The 19,599-nt window shown below is 44.2% G+C and overlaps 1 protein-coding gene across 3 annotated transcripts in view; it reads left to right on the forward strand.

The window, feature by feature from the left end:
• OSBPL5 (oxysterol binding protein like 5) overlaps positions 1-19,599 on the forward strand; it is a 146,181-nt gene that overhangs the window by 61,621 nt on the left and 64,961 nt on the right. For all 3 annotated transcript variants that reach the window (XM_050897134.1, XM_050897135.1, XM_050897136.1), the window contains one exon: positions 19,232-19,388. In XM_050897134.1, coding sequence (XP_050753091.1) covers positions 19,232-19,388 — 157 coding nt within the window. The remainder of the gene's footprint in view (positions 1-19,231; positions 19,389-19,599) is intronic.

Consider the following 19,599-nt stretch of genomic DNA (forward strand, 5'->3'; position numbering starts at 1 on the left):
AACTATTTGTGGGGAGTCTCCAGGTTGCTGTGACATTTAGTGGTTCAGTACAGAGAAGGGGTTGCTTAGAGCTGCCTCCACATCTACCCATTCTAAAATTCCTCACCCTCTCTCAGAGGCAACCGGCCGCAGCACTGTTGGATTTGCTGGCGTTGCTGCAAATGCCAAACAGCCTGAGCAAGTGCTGAAAGACTGACTTATCTTTGCAGTGCTGGGCAATGAAAATGGGGAAATTATGAACCAAAGGAAACATACGGCTGGAAGGACCTGCAGAGACCATAAAATCTTTTTCCTGGATGAAACTGTTGAAAATCCCCTGTGCCTTCACAACTAGCATGGCCTCAAGGTGTCCTTCTCAGCAAGGAGCCTGCCTGTGTCCCCTAAGCTCAATGGAGACCTCAGACCCCTTGCAGTGCCAGTTGCTTGCAAGCCTTTCTCTTCAAATTCATCCCAATTTTTTCTTTCAGCTCGTAATAGCCAACCACAGAGGGCTCCTTTAATAACTGTCTGAAAGCGAGAGAAACACTCTTGTCTGAACACTGGCTCCCAGACCCCAAATGCGCAGGGTGGATTTACTGTGCCCCCTGCCCAGACCACCTCTGGTAAGTGTAGCAAAAAAAAGTTACTTTCAACTCTTTGTGTCATTTACTGCCAGAACTTACTGCAGGATTGCTCTGCCCTCTGAAATGAGGCTGGACTTCTTTCTGCACACAGTGTGCACCCCACTTGTTTCCGCCCCTGCTTGGTTACCCCAAGACACGTAGGCAGTGTCTCTGGGTGCCCTGGTTCTCCCAGCTCCTCGTGAGAGAGGGGCTGCAGACCCCTGGCCTCGGCATCACGCCTTGCACGGAGCTTGCGGGATGTATCACTTCCTCCAAGGCGGCGGCGGCGGCATTAGGATCCTGGCGGTGTTCGTGCTGCCTGACACATGAGCATTGCCTCCCATGAGGATTTCAACAGTTTCCCGCAGTGACAGTGTCTCTGATGATAACTGAAATTTCTGATCTAATAAAAGATCTTCATGTCTCAGCAGATGCGGTGGCTTCAGTAAACTATGGACTGTCAAGTGTAGAACGTGGTGTTTATGCATGCATTTTAATCCTTGTTTGCATAGTACTTTGAAAGTGTAAAATACCTTGGAAATGCTGGCTTCCTATTGTTGCTATTATCACTGTCATCTTAATTTTCCATCATTTTGAATATCAGTTATTCATGAGAAATCAGTGCAACAAGTGGGAATTCTTCCAAAGCTTTTTAGTTCGTATTGTTTTCAGTCACATCATGCCCGATGTCTTGGAGTAATCTGATCTGACACAAACCCAGACAAGTCACTGTAAAACAGTATACAAAAAGACACAGGCTGATACACTGCAGCTGGTGACACCAGCAGATATAGATGTTATTTGCAAAACTCTTCCTTCACTGTAGAGCACAAGGGCCAGGAAAGAGCACATGCTGCGGAGAACAGCAGCAACACAAATAACCTTGGGAGCAAGCTTTGGCCGAGGTGTGTGTTTTGTGCTTATCACTTAATTTAGCAATGTTGGGAAAGCCCACGAAGGAAAAACATTTGGATATTTTCCAGATGCGGAATGATGCAGGAAGAAGCAGGGCTGTAATTAAGCATGCTTGCCTACTGAAATATGTATACAATCACTACGGGATACTGTAACTAGCAACATGTATTGGACTGTTTTTAAAGCTAAAGCAGTAATACTGTTCTAGTGTGCCTGATGTATGCCCCTGTGCTTGGCAAACCTGCCTCTGCATGGCAGGTTTAGGTTCTGTGGAGCTTAGGAAATGATGCTTTTAGTGTGCTCAGCTGCATCAGCTGAGAAATCTTTGTCAAACTCGGGTGTATCATCTGAGCTCTGTGCAGAATGCACTGAGTGATTTCCACCACCACCAGCCCACTGTTGCAAGGATTTACTTTATTCCTTACAGATTAATTACAGAAAAGAGTGAACCGGGTTTTTTTTCTTCTTCTGATTGCACAGTGATTCTGTGTGCCAAGAAGCCACTAAAAGAAACAGAAAGAGTGCGAGAGATTATGTGTGACAGGAATAGAGTCTGTCACAGAGTTGCAGATTATTTATTGCTGGTGCGCTTTGATAAGTGGCTGCAACTGGCTCTAATTTTCTCGGTGCTGCTGCTTTGATCGGCAATGAAACCGTTAACAGTGCTGACAAATTATTGTCGATGGGCATTGCAGTTTAAACTTCCCCTGACAAACAGTGGCAGATCACACCCGTCAGGGCTATTGTTTCAGGCTTTCTTTGGACATATCGCTGGGCTGAATCACTCTGCGCTTATTTTCAGGATTTTCTTCCACAGTCACCATGGTTAGAGAGTCGCTCTGGTTTTCCGAGTGAGAGCTGGGATCGTAGACAGCGTGCTGGCAGTGTGTGGGAGGTGTGTTTCATTGCCATGTGCCCCTGGAGCAGAGGCTTTGCGTGCGGGTGTCTTCTCTGGGTCCTGTGCTGATCTGCAGCTTGGAGGAGTGGTAGCATCCAGGAGGGGACCAGAAAGCCTCTGTGCACGTAGCAGGCAGTGAGGATCTGGGGTAGGGACGGTGGCTCTGAATGGAGGTGTCTCATGGGAGAGGAGAGTGAGTGCCATCTGAGACAGCGAGTGCTGCGGTGAGTGTCCTTTCCTCCTCCTTCCCCGAGGCTGATCTCAGCCTTCCTACTTTCCTATAGCTCTTTAAAATCCTCCCTTCATGTACGTTCTTTCTCTATGCCTTTCAGTCTCTCTGTTTTTACCTGCTCTCCTCTTCTCCCCTCATCTCTCATTCCTCTCCTTTCAGTCTCCCCTTCTTTCTTTGTTTCTGTCCCCGTGCCTCTGAGGCTGGATGCAGTCTCATGCAAATGCAGTGGGTTCTTTGAACATTTGTAGCCTTATGCTTTGGGAACTGTTGACTGGCAGGAATTGTCTATAATGGATTTAGAAATACCTGAACACCCTATTTGCATTTCTGCCTGTCTGCTCAAAAACGCCGGCACTCGGCTCCCTTGAGGCTTGAATTCTGCTAGAAGCAGCTGTGGCAGTGGCATCCTGTGATTTGCTTCATCAGTTGACATCTTCAGGAATTTGGTCTGATATAATGAGGTTGGCCATTTTACTGCCCTCTGCTGCTAAACAACTTGGGTAACTTCTCACCTACCTAAAGGGATGGAGTCCCCTAGATATAACTGGCTTTATTATTGAGAGCCCACATGAAAGTGTGCCTCCTCCTTATGTTGTTGTTGTTGTTATTATTCAGTGGTCTGTATTGATTTGTGGTATATTTTATTCAGCTAAAACCCTGATCAGCCCAGTTCTGCTCTGTGTCTAGATTGCGTGTAGAATTAGGAGTTTTAGTAGTGATTTCAAGATCAGGAGCAAATCCTCTACAAAATTAGGTCTTGCCTATGTAAACAAGTTGCACTACTTTTAACTACCATTCTGTAACATTGATATAACCCTCCCCTAGTGCGAATTCAGGTATGCCAGTATGAACATGCTTATACCGGCGTAGCTTGCTCCCCTGTGGGAAAGGAGAACAAGCTATTCCAGTATAGAGCACTTTTATTTGGCTCTCACTACATCCACATTTTTGTTGTATTGGCAGAAATATACCAGCAAATAATACTTGTAATTTAACATGGGTGAACTGGTACAAAGTCATGTATAGAACAAGTCTTGGTCTGCAGACTGCCTCAATAACTCCTTGACAAGCGAGTGTTGAATGTGCCCTATATTTATAATCTTGTCTTTGTGACTGGAGGTACAGTGGAAAGACTTGGTGTTACTGTCGTTATGTATTCACAATTAAGAAACTAAGAACTGGTCAGTGTGTTGGCTATAAAGTCATGACTGTGAGTCATGTGAGTCATGGCTGTAGTTTATTTTTAAATAAAGTACGTAAGACTTTATTCACTTTCAGACTGGTTGCTGACCTTTGTTTTTATTTGCAGCATATTGGCAACGTAAGAGGGCCATGGCAGAGATGCAGATTCCAGTAATGATGACTTGGAAGTGCCTTTGAGTTGGCAGGGAAATACAGAGGTGTTCTAGCCGTGTTGAAAATCTGGGTCCTGAAAAGCCACTTGCGCCAGTGAGAAGTGAGTGCCTGGTGGCTGTGAAATACTCTGTGTTTGTATCTGTGGTCATCTACCTCAGTCATTGGCAGGGCAGGGCAATCTGGAGATCAACAGGCAACGGGTACAGAGAGAAACTAAAAAATTCCAATCAGATACTATAATACCAAATATCATGGTTTATTGATGGGTTTTTCCCAGTATTGCTGCTAATCTAGATGATTGGTGTGTGCCTTGCAGCAAGAACCACATAGGAAAGACTCTTGGTGTTTGCAGGCAAAGGAAAAATACATTTGGTATGGGAAACACTTCGTATTCAGAGTAATTGGGGGAAGGCAGTGCCACCAACAGACTAGGGTCTTCTGGAGAGGAACTGTCTTAATTGCATATGACTGACAGGTGCCTGGAAACATGGGACCTAACTAAAATTTCTAGGTTTTCTTCTACCACAGAGTAAATAAACGGATATGACCCTTTTCTTCTGCAAGATAAGAGGTTATTTTAAGGCAAGTGATGGTGAGGTGAAGCAGTCTGTGGGGAGGAGAAGCTGGTGCCGTTATGGGACTGCAAAGCTTTGCTGGGAGGAACGTACTTTATTATACTGCTTGTTGGCACAGTTACCTTGCCAGGCTGTTGAGGGAAATAAATTTTCACAGAACCTAATAGTTTCCTCCTATGAGTTAGTGTCACCTCTGTCTCATTTAATTCCCACCTTTGCTTATTGTGAGTGCCATTTCAACGCTGCGTTTCTTGACTTCATTACCTTCAGACTGAGCACTGCTTCGGAAACAGCTTTCCAAACTGCAAGTGGCTTGTTTCACAGAGCAGGGAGGAAAACTTCTTTGCCATTTTTTCTCCGAGCTCATTGACTCCCCATGACTCTGACGATGGTGGTAGAGGTGGCTCCCATGAGCGGGCTGGGGCTCTTGCCTGCAGGTTGGGGCTGCGGCTGGGTGGTGCCAGGGCTGTTACGGTGGCACAGGCAGGCAGCAGTCAGTAAAACTGGTGTGTGGTCATCAAGAGCAAGCAGCTGACCTTGGACAAATCTGCAGTTGGGCTGTAATGCAGCCTAGTCTCCAGCTCACCCTGGTCTTTGCTACTTCTTTCTAGGAGGAAAGTGATCTGTGATGGTCCTTTTGCTGGTTTATATTACTTCTTTCCATGAGCTGACTCACGGGTTTTGCCTGCTCTGTTTGCATCGGGTGGGAGCCGCAGGCTGTCAACAGCTGATCTTTCTCCTTAAAGAGTCCAGCAACATTGGCAGCCCTGGAAGGAGAGGCAGAGGCATCAGACAGGTCCTTGCCTGCCGTTCTTGGCAGTGAGGCTTGCAGTCGGGACAGTTTACATGAGATTGACGGACAGAAGCAGCATCAGCTCAGTCCTGCTCCCACGGGAGTCCACAGAATCCGTTGGTGAGCAGTTTTGAAAAGCTCCTTTTTATTGTCTCATCGCCTCCACTTTTAACCAGATATGAAATTGTTCATTATGAAACACCCAATCATCCTTACAGCAATCACACCACTGGTGTCTGCGGTGATGCATTGTGAGCCGCGCAGGAGAGAAGTCATTAATATCTGTGTTTATACATTTCCCTAAAGATGAAGAGATGACTGCAGTGGAAGATTAGTTTTGCTGGGAAAGACACTGAATGAGCTGACCTGATCAAGGGGAAGACATTAAAATGTTACTCCCTTTAGTTTTCTCTGCTTCACTCAGATGTTAGCTGGTGTGGTCTGTTGCTCTTTACCAAATATGTTTGGGTCCAAGTGCTGCCTGAGACGGTTAGAAACCCAATGTGCATTTTGAGGCAGGGGCAGTTACTTATTACATGTTTGTACAGCTCCTAGCACTTTTGGTTGCTGTGCCAACTGATTGCTAATGGTTGAGCAATAGTATTTATAACTGGCAGCTGGTAATAGCAGCCTGTGTTTATGTCCTGTAGGGGAATTCAGTATGTGCGCACAGCCATGGGATGTTAAAGATTTTGTACCTTTTAGAGGCACCATGAAGTCTGTACAGACCATCTAGCCTTCTGCCATTTTAAGTGCTTCCTTACTTCATTTCAGACATATTTGTTTATTCCTTCCCTTGTTACCCTCCCAAACTTTTCAAATCTTTTCCATCTGGGCTCTTGTGTTTATAAACTCTTCTGCATTTGGAGCTTGTAGGCAGCAACCACTTTGAAGCCTACTTTTGTAATACAGACCAAATAGTTGCCAGAAAGCACCATAGGCTCTTGTTCTCCTCCACCGCCTCCTTAATGGCATTGCAGTTCTCTCTGAGATTGCTTCCTTTCTACCTGTGGGATGCACAGCCCTGCGCTCACTGCTGTAGGTCAGCATCACCCTGCTAAGGAGGCCACAAAACTTCCCTGATTACACAGCCTGGGGATCTGGTGCAGCACAGTTGCTATTGAAATATTTTCATTTGTCTTGGTTTGTTTCTCTTGAAAAGTCATAGTGTGGCAACTCTAACTCTTGTTTTGTAAGACCCACACAGCTGAAGCCTATTACTTTTTTCCTGGCGTGGAAAAGATGAGCTGGTCAGCCCTGAGTGGGGCTGAAGTCTGGCCTCATAAAAACTGTCTGTCACCTTTTAGCCATTCTCCTTGCCACTTCCTTTTTGTAGCAAAGATAATGGGAGTGTTTCCTGCTAATTCTTGTCTCCCTGTGATAAATTGCTGCCGTCTTTATTGGAAAGCATTGTATGGCTGCTCTTAGCACTGTGATAAAGAAAATGCTGTGAATCGGCTGCATTGTGTTTGGCTTCCTTTCAGCCAGGGCCAGTTTGGACGCTGAGGACCTCATCTTCCTTCTGTGCCAGGCCTCAGCTCACGTTTGGGTGGGAGGCAGGGATTTTTGTTTGTTTGTTTAAAGCCAGCTTTACACTTTTGACATGGAGCTGTTGAAGTTCAGTGTGATCCATAAATCTATAGACGGGGGTCTGCAGATGCCCTTGTTCCCCATATCCTCCTTTGCGCTCTCTTCCCTCCCTTGTGGCTATGCTGGAGCTGGCGTAGACATCCTTGCGTTGGTGTTGTGCTGTGTGGTTAGTGCTTTCCTTACCCTCCCCAGCTGGGAACTCCGAGCTCTCCAGGCAGGGGTGCTTTTGATGCCCCTTGTATTTCCAGTTGTCAGTGCTTGTAGCGAGGAGGGTTTGTAGCCGAGCAGTACTGTTTTGTTTCAGTTTGGGTTTTTTTTGCTTGGATCTTTTCATTCAGTGACAAAAAAAGCCAGTGTCAGTATAGGTTAGCTTTAAAGTGATGAGAAGAGTCCTCTTGCTGAATTCCATGGCTTTCAGATTTGTTGTCTTTTGTCAAGAGCTGTATTGTCAGGTTTGCTGCCCATGAGATCGGGAGCAAGATCCTGTGTTGGCTTACACTGGCATCAGCAAGGAGGAATTTCACTGCCACCATTGGTACTATTTCAGTATAAAAGCAGTATGAGGGAAAGGTGACTCAGGTCTTCGGTATCAGGTATTTCCAATTAATTACCATTGAAATGTATTAGATGCTCTTAAAAAGGAATCTTGCAATCACTGCAAAGCACATTTAAGTCACTTGGGGACCTTCCTTTTTCATTGAAATGAATTCAGAGGCAAAATGCACATTCCGTCATAACTGCTTTCTCACTGGGATTCTCCAGGGCTTTAGCTTATGGCTAATAACTCAGACAAAGAGTTTCTGTCTCGCTTATGCCCAGCACGCACACAGCTGCATCTGTTAGTGGGACAGTTGTACGAGTAGCAGGGTAGTCACTGGCAAAAGGATTGGGATAGTATTATTTGAACAGGTAGGAGGAGATCAGCAAAGACAAATGCACGGTTAAAATTGTATGACGGGGGTGTGTTCATCCACCTGCGTGCCTAAAGCTCCCTCCGGCTGAATCAAAGGAAAGTGCCAGTGCAAAGAGTTTATTCTGTCTCCTTGTTTTCACCAGATAAGTCACGGATAAACTGAGAGAGAAGGAAGGACTGAGGTAGGCGCGGAAAGGTCTTCGGCTTGAGAACTGAGGCTGAGAGCGGGTTTTGTTGTGCATGCTGCATCAGCCTGTGCGCGGTTTGAGTCCTTTGGGCTCATTTAACACAGCATAAATTCCACCCTAAATGCTCTTTGTGGGTTGTCTAGTTTCCTTCCTCCCACAGAGATTTTTAATTAAAAATCTAGGCCCAAAATAACTGCAGTGCCATCTTTTAACTATTGTTGAAGGAAGAGCTTGATGCTCTCATCTCTGAGAAACAGTGAAGTTTATGCAAAAATACACAGTATATTAATTTCCTGTAGAATTTCAGGGAGAGTGGCTGTATCAGAGGAAGTATAGGTGGATGCTAAATTTAAACCACTGTACAGCAGATCTTGGTATACTACAGCACCCAGAAGTCTGAAAAGCTAAACAGGGGCATATAAGGATCTTTTCAAAAATAGATGCACTTCCTTAAAATTTATTTGGTCTTGTTTATTCAGCCCTCCTTGTGAAGGCCCCTAAGGTTTACAGAGCCTGTTTGAATCTGACAGGAGAAACAAGGAAGTAGAGGAGCAGAAAATTCAGCATGATTGGAGCACCATGGCATGTGGTCCTTTCTCCATTGCTTAGCTGTTCTTCAGAAGCAGATGAGCCAGGTTGGCTATAATTTAGCGGGCTTGGGGTCAGAGCCATTGGGTGGAAATATAGTTTGTGCTTGTACAGGATGTCAAGGTAGAAATATACTTCTAATCTGAAATTCTTGGCATTTAGGATTGTTCTTTGTGTGTTTGGGACAGTGCATGCTCATGACATAAATAATCTGGAACTGATTCTGGAAAATCTTTCTGAAATTGAACAGCACTTATTTTCTCTCTTGTAAGATGGTTTGTAAACATCCTTTCCTGCTATTACCTTTGCCTTACTGCCATGTTGAAGTTCTCTTTTGAGCCTGAGTCTGAAAATGGCTAAACAGGACTTGAGATAGAAGTCTGATTTTGTTTTGCTTTCTTACAAGGGGGCAATATTTCACAAACAAGGGAATAATGTCAGGAGGACACTATCAAGCATGAAAGCAAGTCTTAAAATTAGCTTCGTATTTCCTAGTAATTGTGTGGTGGGAGTGTAGCCCCAAGGCACAGTCTTTTCTAGATTTAATTATATAAAGGCAGAGGTGGGTATCATAGAAAGCCATCAGTGAGGCTTGCAGTTGTCTGGGGGTTTTTTAAATGTCATTAAAGCTTGAAGTAGGATCCTTCCATAAAACAGAGTATGATCTCATGTGATTTAGATAGTGGTATGAGGCTATAATGATGCTCTTTAATATGTTCTTTTTAAAGAAAAATATCAAGGCAAGAATTGACCTTGAAGATGTGGCCTACTTGCAAATGACGTAACTGCATGCCTGTCCAAAGCAATGTTTTCTTGTCATGGCTTTAAATCTCCGATAGCTTTAGCTAAAGCAACTAAGTGAATTTCTCATTTATGTTTCCGTGTACCATACTTCCCTCACTGCTGTGGGCTTATCCCAAATCCTGTCACCCCCTGCAAAGGGCCATGCTCACTGGAGCCCTCCTGCAGGCAGTGGGGATGGCAGGTGCCATGCAGGGCCAGGCTCCCTCTTCCCAAGGCCTGTAACGGTGACTCCATCAGGGCGACCCTTACTGCAGCCTGAAGTCTCTAGCCCCTAAGGTACCACTAGAAAAACTGGGTTATTAAAAAGCTGTTCTCTTAGGTAGTCGGCTACAGTTTAAAAGGATTGTATGGGAGGTCATTGGAGGGTACTACTGACAATTAGTGTGCATAAAAGCTTCAGGGCATGAGAGGCTGTGGGATATCCATTCCCCAAGCAGTGTACTGAGTTATGGATAATTACTGGAAAGCTCAATGTGTCAAAGGTGGACGTGGTTTACCATTATGCAACTCATTAATACTGCTTATGGGACTCAGAGACTTGCTCCCTGAAATGCTCAGACTTGGAGACATTGTGTTCAAAGTGTGCCTCAAACAAAAAATGTCACTGGTGGATGAGCTATCAGTATTAATAACCACAATAAAAAGGAAGCAGAGCACTTCAAATTTGCTTTTCAGGTGGAGATTTTTTGAGTCATATGTCCAATGTTTTCACCTTTGGGCCTAATATTATTTATATTGAAATTCATAACCGAGTGCTTATTTCTTTAACTAGCACAAAGCTTTTAACACTGTTTTTTAGTGCCCAACCTCATACCGTGTCTCTGTGCCTGAGCCTCGCGTCTCACTCAAAGAGAGTGTTGCCTTTTGGCTTGGGCATGCACTGCCAAACTGCTGCGGGCTGGCCAGGAGCTGTGCCCACACTTTCAGCACAAGCAGCAGGGATTCAAGGGTCATCTGTATTGCAAGTGAGGTGTGATGGTGGCTTATATCTGCTTACCTGAACACTTGAACAAGCTTGCTCAGTAGCAGACATCAGCACAGACTGCAGAATGATCTGGCCACGTGGTGCTTGCCTGATTTCTCAGATATAATTTCTAGCCTGCCTGGCATGCCTTACTACTGTAGCCCATGTCATTAGCCCTACTCCAGCTCGCTACCTCAAAGGTAACTTACGTATGTGTGCCCGAGTTGCGCTTATACCTTAATTTTGATGTAAATATATCTCCAACAGCTTCTTGAGTTCACTGCCGAGAAGCAGCTGTGATAGCCACATGAATCCTTGTGTCATCTATACGAAACTTTGATTTAAAGAAGTATATAAATATTTCTAGATAAACAGAAACTTAGAGGCAGAGATCTGGTTCCTGAGTTTGTTTCAAAGTGGATCCTTACTGGAATTTCTTGGCTAGTGTGTTATGAAAACTGCATCAGGAGATCAATTGAGATATGTGATGGCACGTTTCTTCCTATACATTGCACATGTGCTTGCTTGTACATTATGTTTTGGTGGGGAGTCTTTGCTAATCTGCATTTTGATTTTGTTTTCCTGCTTAAAAGAATGCCGACTAGAGATATCAGTAACAAATAATGATAAACTTTAAATAAAAATTCAGTAAGATGGATAAGCATTCAGGTGCTTGATGTATGCTTAACAGGTGTGATTTACCTTTTGGTCATCTTCAGTTGAATATGTTAGAATATGGGATTAAAGGGCTGAAGAGAATTCAAAGAAAGCACCTTACTTTCCTGCATAGATTGGTCTTCAAGAAAATACCTTTGCATGAGCTTTAGTCAGTAGAGATGCCTTCAGAAATCGGGCCTAAAGGAGGTTATGCAAAGTATGATTTACTGAAAATAAAGTGAGGGACTAAGACAAAGGTCTGCAGGAAAGGTGCTTGCTCCTGTCTTTCCCTGAGTGCTGGGGACTTTCTCATCCTTCTGGTAGTATGGGTAAAACCTTCAATTCTGCACACACCTGCCGTTACCAGGGAAATAATTAATGTTGATGTACTACTTGTAATTACAGCAAGCGAGGTATAATCTATGCAGTTAGCAAGGGGAAAGATCAGTGAAATTGCTAAGTCAGGAGAAGTCCCTCGGTGCTACTGAGAAATCTAATATGCTTTGTTAAATTAATAGCCTTCTGCATAACAATCAATTTACAGTTTAAAGGGCAGAGGAGGTGGATGTAAAAATCATTAAGCATTCATTTCGATGACCCACTCGATATTTTTAGTCGGAAGAAATTGCTAGCATAATGTTTACAGAGTAAATTGCAAGTGTTTTAAGACAAAAAACCTCATGAGGATTGTGTATTTAATACTTACTGCAATGCCCATTTCTAAGCCATAAGGTTGCAGTGATCACTTTCCCAAACACAACATGGCTTTAGTGATGGGCTGGTGTTTGCTCACAGGAGATGTTTATCCAAACCAGAGATGATTCTGAAGATGAGGTTTTGCTACATGTCAAATAAAAATGTTTTGCTCTTTGTGACCCTACCTTCAAATTTCTTAGTCCCGACTTAAATAGGGATCCCCAAAACAAATGATCTGGGATGTTTTTTTTCTCAGTGTAGGCATTCAGTGCCTGGTTTTACCTGTAGTTGTTCTGTTTGTGGTCTTTGTACATAATGCTCACCATAGAGAGAGATTAGTTGTGAGAAGATTATGCATGTAAGTGCTGCAAATGTTCTGGTGTATACAAAGGCAACATTAATCAAGACATCTTACAGAGAATTAAGGGAGGAAATAATTTTGTCTCCTGATTACTACATAATTTTCAGTGCCCAGTGCAGGAAAAGGCAGGCAGAGAAGCAGAAGGTGATAGAAAGGGGTGGTTCTTCTGTTCTCAGAGAGTGCAAGAGCAGATTGCTGGGGGTGGCTGTGGTAGGCAACTTCCACAAAAACAGCGCAAGAGAGGCAGCTTTAAGGACTCTGCAGGGCATATGAGCTTTGAGTTAGGTTGTAGGGATGAACTAGCCACGCTCCTGAGCTTGCCGAAGCAGCTGAGAGAAATCCTTCCTGTTGCATATAATCTTAATAAAGCCATCTGTAGCTTTAGCTTTCCGTAACTTGGTTCCTTTGTTGCAGATGGGTGTCTTCAGCAATGCATGTTATTTGATTTTCCAGCCTGGACCGATCATCAAGCTGAGTAATATGGCATGCAACAGAGGCTATGGCAATCCTTAAAATTGGAGCACTCCTGCAGTACCACTATTTCAGTGTATTCATGTGGAGCGCATGAAGGATTGAAAGAGTGGGGCTCCATTGAGCTGCTGGGGCTGATTTGGGATCCAGCAGAGCAGGACATGGTCTAGGAGGAACATACCGGGGACCACCACTGGTGAGGAAAGGTCCCCTTGCCAGCACCACAAAGAAACAGCTGACCCCAATAATTCTGGGGAATAGCTGACACTTACTGTGAAGCTTCATTGCTTCAGGTTCCAGCTAATAGCATGACAGCCCAAAACATTCAGTTTCAGCTGTAATAGGTGTGTTTTGCCATATCCTTCACCAAAAAACATGGGTTAGGTAGAGAAAAAAATTGCCTGCGCAGGCACTTTTCACTGTATCAGGTTTTATTTAACTGTGAGTAGGGAGTTGGTTGTCCAATTACCTATCTGATGAATAAGTATTTTAGGAAAAGCTTCCAGAAACAGATTTCAGAGACTTTCTTCAGTTGTTGTAAATCACTAGTGTACCACTGAACTAATAATTTACCCTTGTTGAGGATCTGTGCTGCTGTTTTTCCTTGTGAATACTTAGGACTGTAATCGCTAGAAATGTATCTGCTAACCATTTGCCTTCTCTTTTCATTCATTAAATTTTTACCTCCTCAGGGTTAAATGAATGAGGAAATGTCAGTATCTTTAGATTTACTTTTCCTTATTGATGCGGATTCTGGAGTGAATGACTGCTGTGAATACAAAATATGGTTTGATTTGATTTCTGGGAAATATTTAGTGACCAGAAAAAGAGATGGTTGTTTGAAACAAGCTTTGAATAAATTAAGAGCTCCCCCTAACTAGCACAGCCTTCTTGACTATAGGAAACCCCTAATTAACTATTTATAGGGATGTGCATATTTCCAGTCTATTTTAAAATGCTGGAAATGAGAGTAAGCAAACCAACCTACCCACCAGTTTGCAGAGGGTAGGGACAGCATAATGTCTGCACAGGGTTTAGCTGTGTGGTAATTATGTATCAGGAACTTAGAAAATTTAAAGATGGAGCCATGAAAGTTCCATCCCCAAAAGCCTTGAGCCCGATGCTGAAAGCTGCCACTATCTTCCCAGCAAGCACAAAAGGCCCAAAATGCAGAGCAGCCGTGTGAAAGGCATCTCTGCACCAACGCTGATTGTCTGTAAATGTATTAGTCGCTGCCTTCACCCAAAATGGATCTGGTGCCAGAAAAGGAGAGCGCTGGCAGTTCCCATTTGCTTTAATGGCAGCCACGAGGCTTGCTGATAAAATAACTTTTATTCTTGCCCCATTGCTCTTTCATTGGCTGTTCCTGAAGCCACCTGGGAGTGAAAGTCCCTTTAGGCGATTGCACCCTGTTAAGTTCACCACTTTCATTGTCCTGTGTATCATGGGGGTTTCATGCAGACTTTGCATCTGCTATATTTTTCATTTTTAAAAGATAAAGTGGTCTTAAAGACAGGGTTAGCAAGAAGTTTATTTCTTGCTGCTGAATTATTTATTCCTATTTAAGCTCCAGCGAACAGCCCACGTTTAATAGCCCATTACTGCTTAGAGAGCTGTCAACACAAAAGGGACAATCCTGAAAAATACTGTGTTTAGTGGCTCTGTCAATACTCTCTGTATTACTTTTCCTTCATTTTTATGATCAAGAGCACAGAATAGAAGGCCAGAAATGACCTGAGCTGCAAAATTCAGGGTGCTTTAAGCTACCAAGACTAACAACCAGATAAATACATGCAAGAGCTAGAGTGAAGATTTTTCGTGATGAGGTTAGCTTCCTAAGAGAGCTTATGGATTCTGCATCAGTTGGCATCTTCAAATCAAGACATGATGTCTTTCTAGGACAATTGTCCATCTCATGTGCTGGAGTTGGAGGGAACACAGGAGCAGTGGGTGAAGTTTGTTGCCTTGTGTTACGTAAGTGGTTTGGTAGCATAATGGCAATTTTTGGCCTTCTGCAATTCTGGCCCAATTTTGATTTTTACCTTCTCTCTGTTCCCTGAGCCCCCGCAGAACTGCTTTCCGTGAAGCATCTGCCATATCCTGATGGTATGGCAACCTCCAAAATACTGATTTAGAAGTAGATTTGGGTTTCAGAACAATAATGTTGTCTTCAAATCAACCATGAAAGATTTGAGGCTCAAAAGCACTCATGTCTAGAAGTATCTTCTATGGTTGCTTATTTCTTATCAGATACTTCATCACCAGTGAATTTTTGTATGTTTTCTAGATAATCACCCATTAATGGTATAAAAGTAGATTTAGTACAAGGCTGTGTTCTTGGAACCCTTCACACCCTCCTATCTTGCACAGGTGATTCTGGGCAGAGGCTGGATTATTTAGGTGTCTAAAGAGCCCTGTTGTGAAAAACACTGAACACACCTCCCACCTTCCTGTTACATCCCTTTGGAAAATTGCCCCTGGCATCTGCTGTTCAGCATCCCCTACAACTCTCACGAGCTTTATGTAATTTGAAGCCAGCTTGGGCAGGCAGACCCTTATGGACAAATAGAACAATTAGCTCTCTGAGTAAGTGAGCTAATGAAGCCTCATTTTCTTATGAATTTGTGGCTTATGTTGGATTCACTGATGTTTGGTAATAGCTGGGTTCATAGTACTGCCCTTCTTTCAGAGGACAAGGATACAGTTTCCCTCCTTTCTTTAGCCATTGATTTCCACATAACTTTTAAGAAGCTAATATTTTCAAGTTTTCTAACGCCTGTTGGATTTCCTTGACTTTTGCCAATGGCACAAAAGGCATTGGGAGGGAGGGAAGATAAAACAGGACAGATACAGATGCAGACACATAGAGATATCTTTTGGAAACCAAGCCAAATATTTCAGGTGTATTACAGAATCTTAATAGTGTGTACTACATTTTCTCCCACCAAGGAAAAAAGTGTCTGATATATAGAAAAAACCCAAAATACAAAAAAAGTCCTTTTCTATGATTTTGTGCTGCACTTTGCACTGCATAACAAGGTAAAATCTTGAAGGCTGAGTCTTTCCATCGCAGCCTTTCTCTGAAAACATGTCATGGTAATCTAAGGTGGTGCAATCTCAGGGAATGAACTGCAGGCCAACAATTCTTCTCTTTTACCCAAAATAAAGGAAAAGTAAGTTGAACTGTGCGCACACCATATAGTGCACTGAACGAGAGGCTCTGCTGCTGTCAGCTCCTAGTTGGAGTGAAGCCCATGAAAATGTGGATGGCGTAAGAGCCTGTCTGGATGAGGGTCAACTGTAGGAAGGATCTGTGCCTGTGAGCTGGAGCAATGCAATGCTAGATGATCTTTGAAAAACAGGCCAGGATGTTGTTGACACGGTATGGTTGCGTGGTTGCGTGTGTGTGGATGACAGACAGACACATCGCCGCTGCTGCTTCTCAGGGAGCTTCGGTCACTGGAGGTCTTCTGCCAAAAAGGACCTGGTTAAGAGGAACTTACTCAGATTGATCTCTGTGGTCAAAAAGAGATGAGCTGCTGCCACAAGTTCGTATTATGATATGTAAGAGAAGAGCCAGAGCAAATTACGGACTTGAGAAAAGTCTTTTTCCTTTGTTATTGCCCAGTGGCTGTTTCCAGTTGAACAAGGCATCCGGATTTCTTGCCGTCAAGCCCATGGCTTAAATAAGGGTGGGAATGAGAGGCATCAGCACAATAATTCTGTCAATTATCCTGTGGTTGAATAGTGTGAAATAATAGGTGAGGAAAACATTAGAGCATCGGTCTCTCTGCATAGTAAGTATAGCAGCAGCTGAAAGAAATTGTGTTCCGGTATGTCCGACCCAGTATACAGCCTGCTCTTGCTCCGGTGTCTGGAGGGGTTTTGCCACCGACATCAGTGTGAGCTGGCTGGCAGTTCTTCACTGACATGGCTTGCAGTATTGCTGAGACAAAATGATGCTGAATGCAGCCTTTTTGTTACCCTGTCAAGAAGAGTCTCCACCACGAGAGCAGGGTGTAAGAGCTGGATGGACAGATGTTTTATGTTTGTAACTTGTTCCCCAGCCTGCTTTCCACTGGATGGACCTGGGATTTCTGAACGCCTTCCTGCATGATCAGCTCGGCCTCGCCGGGTCACTGCTTTTTGGGGAGAGTATCCCATGGATCTGCTTTTGTTCCGAGCCACTTACGAGCAGTTCCAGAGGCAGAGAGTTGAGACAGCCTTTCTGGGAACAAGGGCAGAAAATAGCTCAGTGTTAGCATTCCAGACCCAGCTATTTAGACACGGATTATTTTTAAATATTTTGCTTTCAGACACATAACTAACTGCATTTTCCTTCTCTCTTTTCTTTTTTTAAAGTTAGCTTTAATTTTGCATCTTCTCCCCACCTAGCTGTAAAAAAAAGGGTTATTTACATTGCTGAATGTTAGGTAGCTAAGTTACCTGCTGCTTTGGAGATGCCGTTGGCCGCAATGACGTATGTTTTTGAGCCGCAATGACATATGTTTGCAGGGCAGTTTTGCTGGGCAGTTGAATTGACAGGAGGCAGGGCAGCAGTGAGTGGAAAGCGCTGCAGCCACCTCACTTCACCCAGCTATTATCACACATCATCAGCCTGAAACACAGCCTCGCATATGAGGCACTATGCAAAGGGTTGATCCGTGGCAGCCCCATCCAGTGTGCGGTATCCTGGCACTCAAATACAAAGCCTTTCACTGAGAGTTGTGTGAAGTGGTTATGGTGAAATGCTGGTGCTGAATCTGTAGTGTCTTACAGCCACTTCACAGGGGGGCACATGATAACATGTAGGTCTTTTAGGGAACGTTGTGTCCTCAGAGCACTGCACAGACCTTGATTCATCCTCTGCAGATGACGCGGGCCCAGCAGGGGACATGCATCCCCTTCAAATTGCAGCTGTGTGGCCTGGGGGAGTCCCATTTTCAGGCTAGCCCCAGCTGCTAGTCATTAGCCCCTTTTCGGATGTTACAGACCCTCACATCTGATGGCTCACCCATCCCAGCATGGTGAGCTGGGTACAGAAAGACCTGCTGTTCAAAGTGGTTTTGGTAACCCATGTTCATTGTTGGAGTCCAGACTGGTTTAGATCAAGTTAAGCTCTTGGGCACTGAGGCCATCTCTTGCAGAAAAGAAGGAGCAGATTCTCTCTTGCCTTGTAAATCACAGCTATTTTATAAAGTTGATGCAGCCTGCTGTGTAAATAAATTTTTAAAAAATTGTAAAACCTGAAACATTGGGACTGCCTTGTACAGGGATTAGCAGGGCAGGTGGAGGGACAGAGCTCAGATAAAACACAGGAGGGGAGTTTCTCACACTGGGACATGTTCATGGCATCCCCCGTGCGGTGTCTCAGCTGTGAAGGCTGAGCTCCAAGAGGCCATTGAGGGTTCCCCATTAAATTGGGGCGTTTGGGCCAGCACAAGCACTGGTGTGGTACTGGGAGTAGGAGGGGCAGGGCAGGATGTTCTAGCCTGTAATCAGCCCATTTTCCACCTAGTGCCACACTGGTCACCTTACGTGCATGCTGGTGCTGCCCTTCCGAACTGCACTGCGACTCTGGGCAACTTTTTCCCCTATGCTTTCCCAGTAGCCTAAAAGAGATGGGAAAACTTGGAGGCTCTTTTCAGGAAATGTGTGCCATCCTAAAGGGTTTTTCTTACTGCAATAACTGTCCCCTGGAGAAGCAGCAGACCTTGTGGTCTGTAATGCCCACCCAAAGGCTGGGTTAACGCTTCTTACTGCTAGCAAGAGCCCCCTGCCTCTGGCTACACGTGGGGAGAGAAGAAAGCTTGTAACTCAGGAAGGAGACAGTCATAATATCTGTTTGTAATGGGTAAGAAAGAACTGCTTGTTGGATGGGTATAAAAGAAACCTTTAATTCCAGCCAGGATAGTCTAATGTGTTAGCCAAGTGGTGGTAAAGAGCACAGTACCACCAGACTCTTGTACAGGGATGCAGGGAGGCTTTGGGGGAGACAAATGCTGTTCTTTACCCTCACAGAGCAGCAAGGTTTATCTTATTGATCAAACTGCAAGGCTGATCTAAATGCCATTTTAAAGAAAACCGAAATTATGTATATGTGCTGTAATTGGAAATAAGGGCAGGAGTGACGCTGGCGTTATCTCCGCTTGCTGCTCTCTGCAGCCAATGCAGCTGGTCTTCCTCCACGCAGCTCAGATTAAATGTTGATTTTTGCGGAGATGGTGTAACTGCTGACACCAATGGAGTTACATTTATGAAAGAGGCTCCAAAACTTAAAAAAAAAAAGTGAATTTTAGCCGCTGTGCACTGGATAGACCCGGTAAGTAGCTATTATCCTAGATAGATCCTTGTAGGTAGGAGGGTGTTATACTGCCTGGATTCACCAAAGAGCAGTGTCCTGCTTCCCTGCAGTCTGCAAATACTGAGAGTCAGCAAATCAGTAATTGTAGCTTCAAACTAATATAACTTTCTTTTTTTTTTTCCTGCATAGCCTTCTGGCACTCTATAAAAAGATCTGGCACGCTACATAGGATTAGGCGGCTTTGAAGCAGCGGAGTCATCTGGGTGTGAAACTTTGATTTCCTGTGTCTTGAAATGAACTGTTATTTCTATCTTTCCTTTTCAGAAAACCCCCACAGCTCATGCCATGAAGGAGGAGAACTTTCTTCGTCGCAGGTTCTCCCTCTGTCCGGCCTCGTCCACCCCTCAGAAAGTCGATCCTCGCAAGCTGACACGCAATCTGTTCTTTGGGGCCGACAATGACATCTACCCACTCAGCCCAGGTTGGTTTCTGGTGTGTCAGTGCAGAAAGTAGTGTGTCTCAGGTGCATGACTGCAAGTAGATATTTTCGCACGCTGTCAGGAAACAAAGAGAAACAATGTGAAAGAGAGAGAGAAGCTGTTGCAACACAGGTATTACTGGATCCCAGACAGCGCTGCTTTCATGATACTATTGTCTTTCATTGCCATGGCATTAAGTGGGAGCAGAGGGCA

The sequence above is a fragment of the Gymnogyps californianus genome, chromosome 5 (assembly GCF_018139145.2).
Source record: "Gymnogyps californianus isolate 813 chromosome 5, ASM1813914v2, whole genome shotgun sequence".
NCBI lineage: Eukaryota > Metazoa > Chordata > Aves > Accipitriformes > Cathartidae > Gymnogyps > Gymnogyps californianus.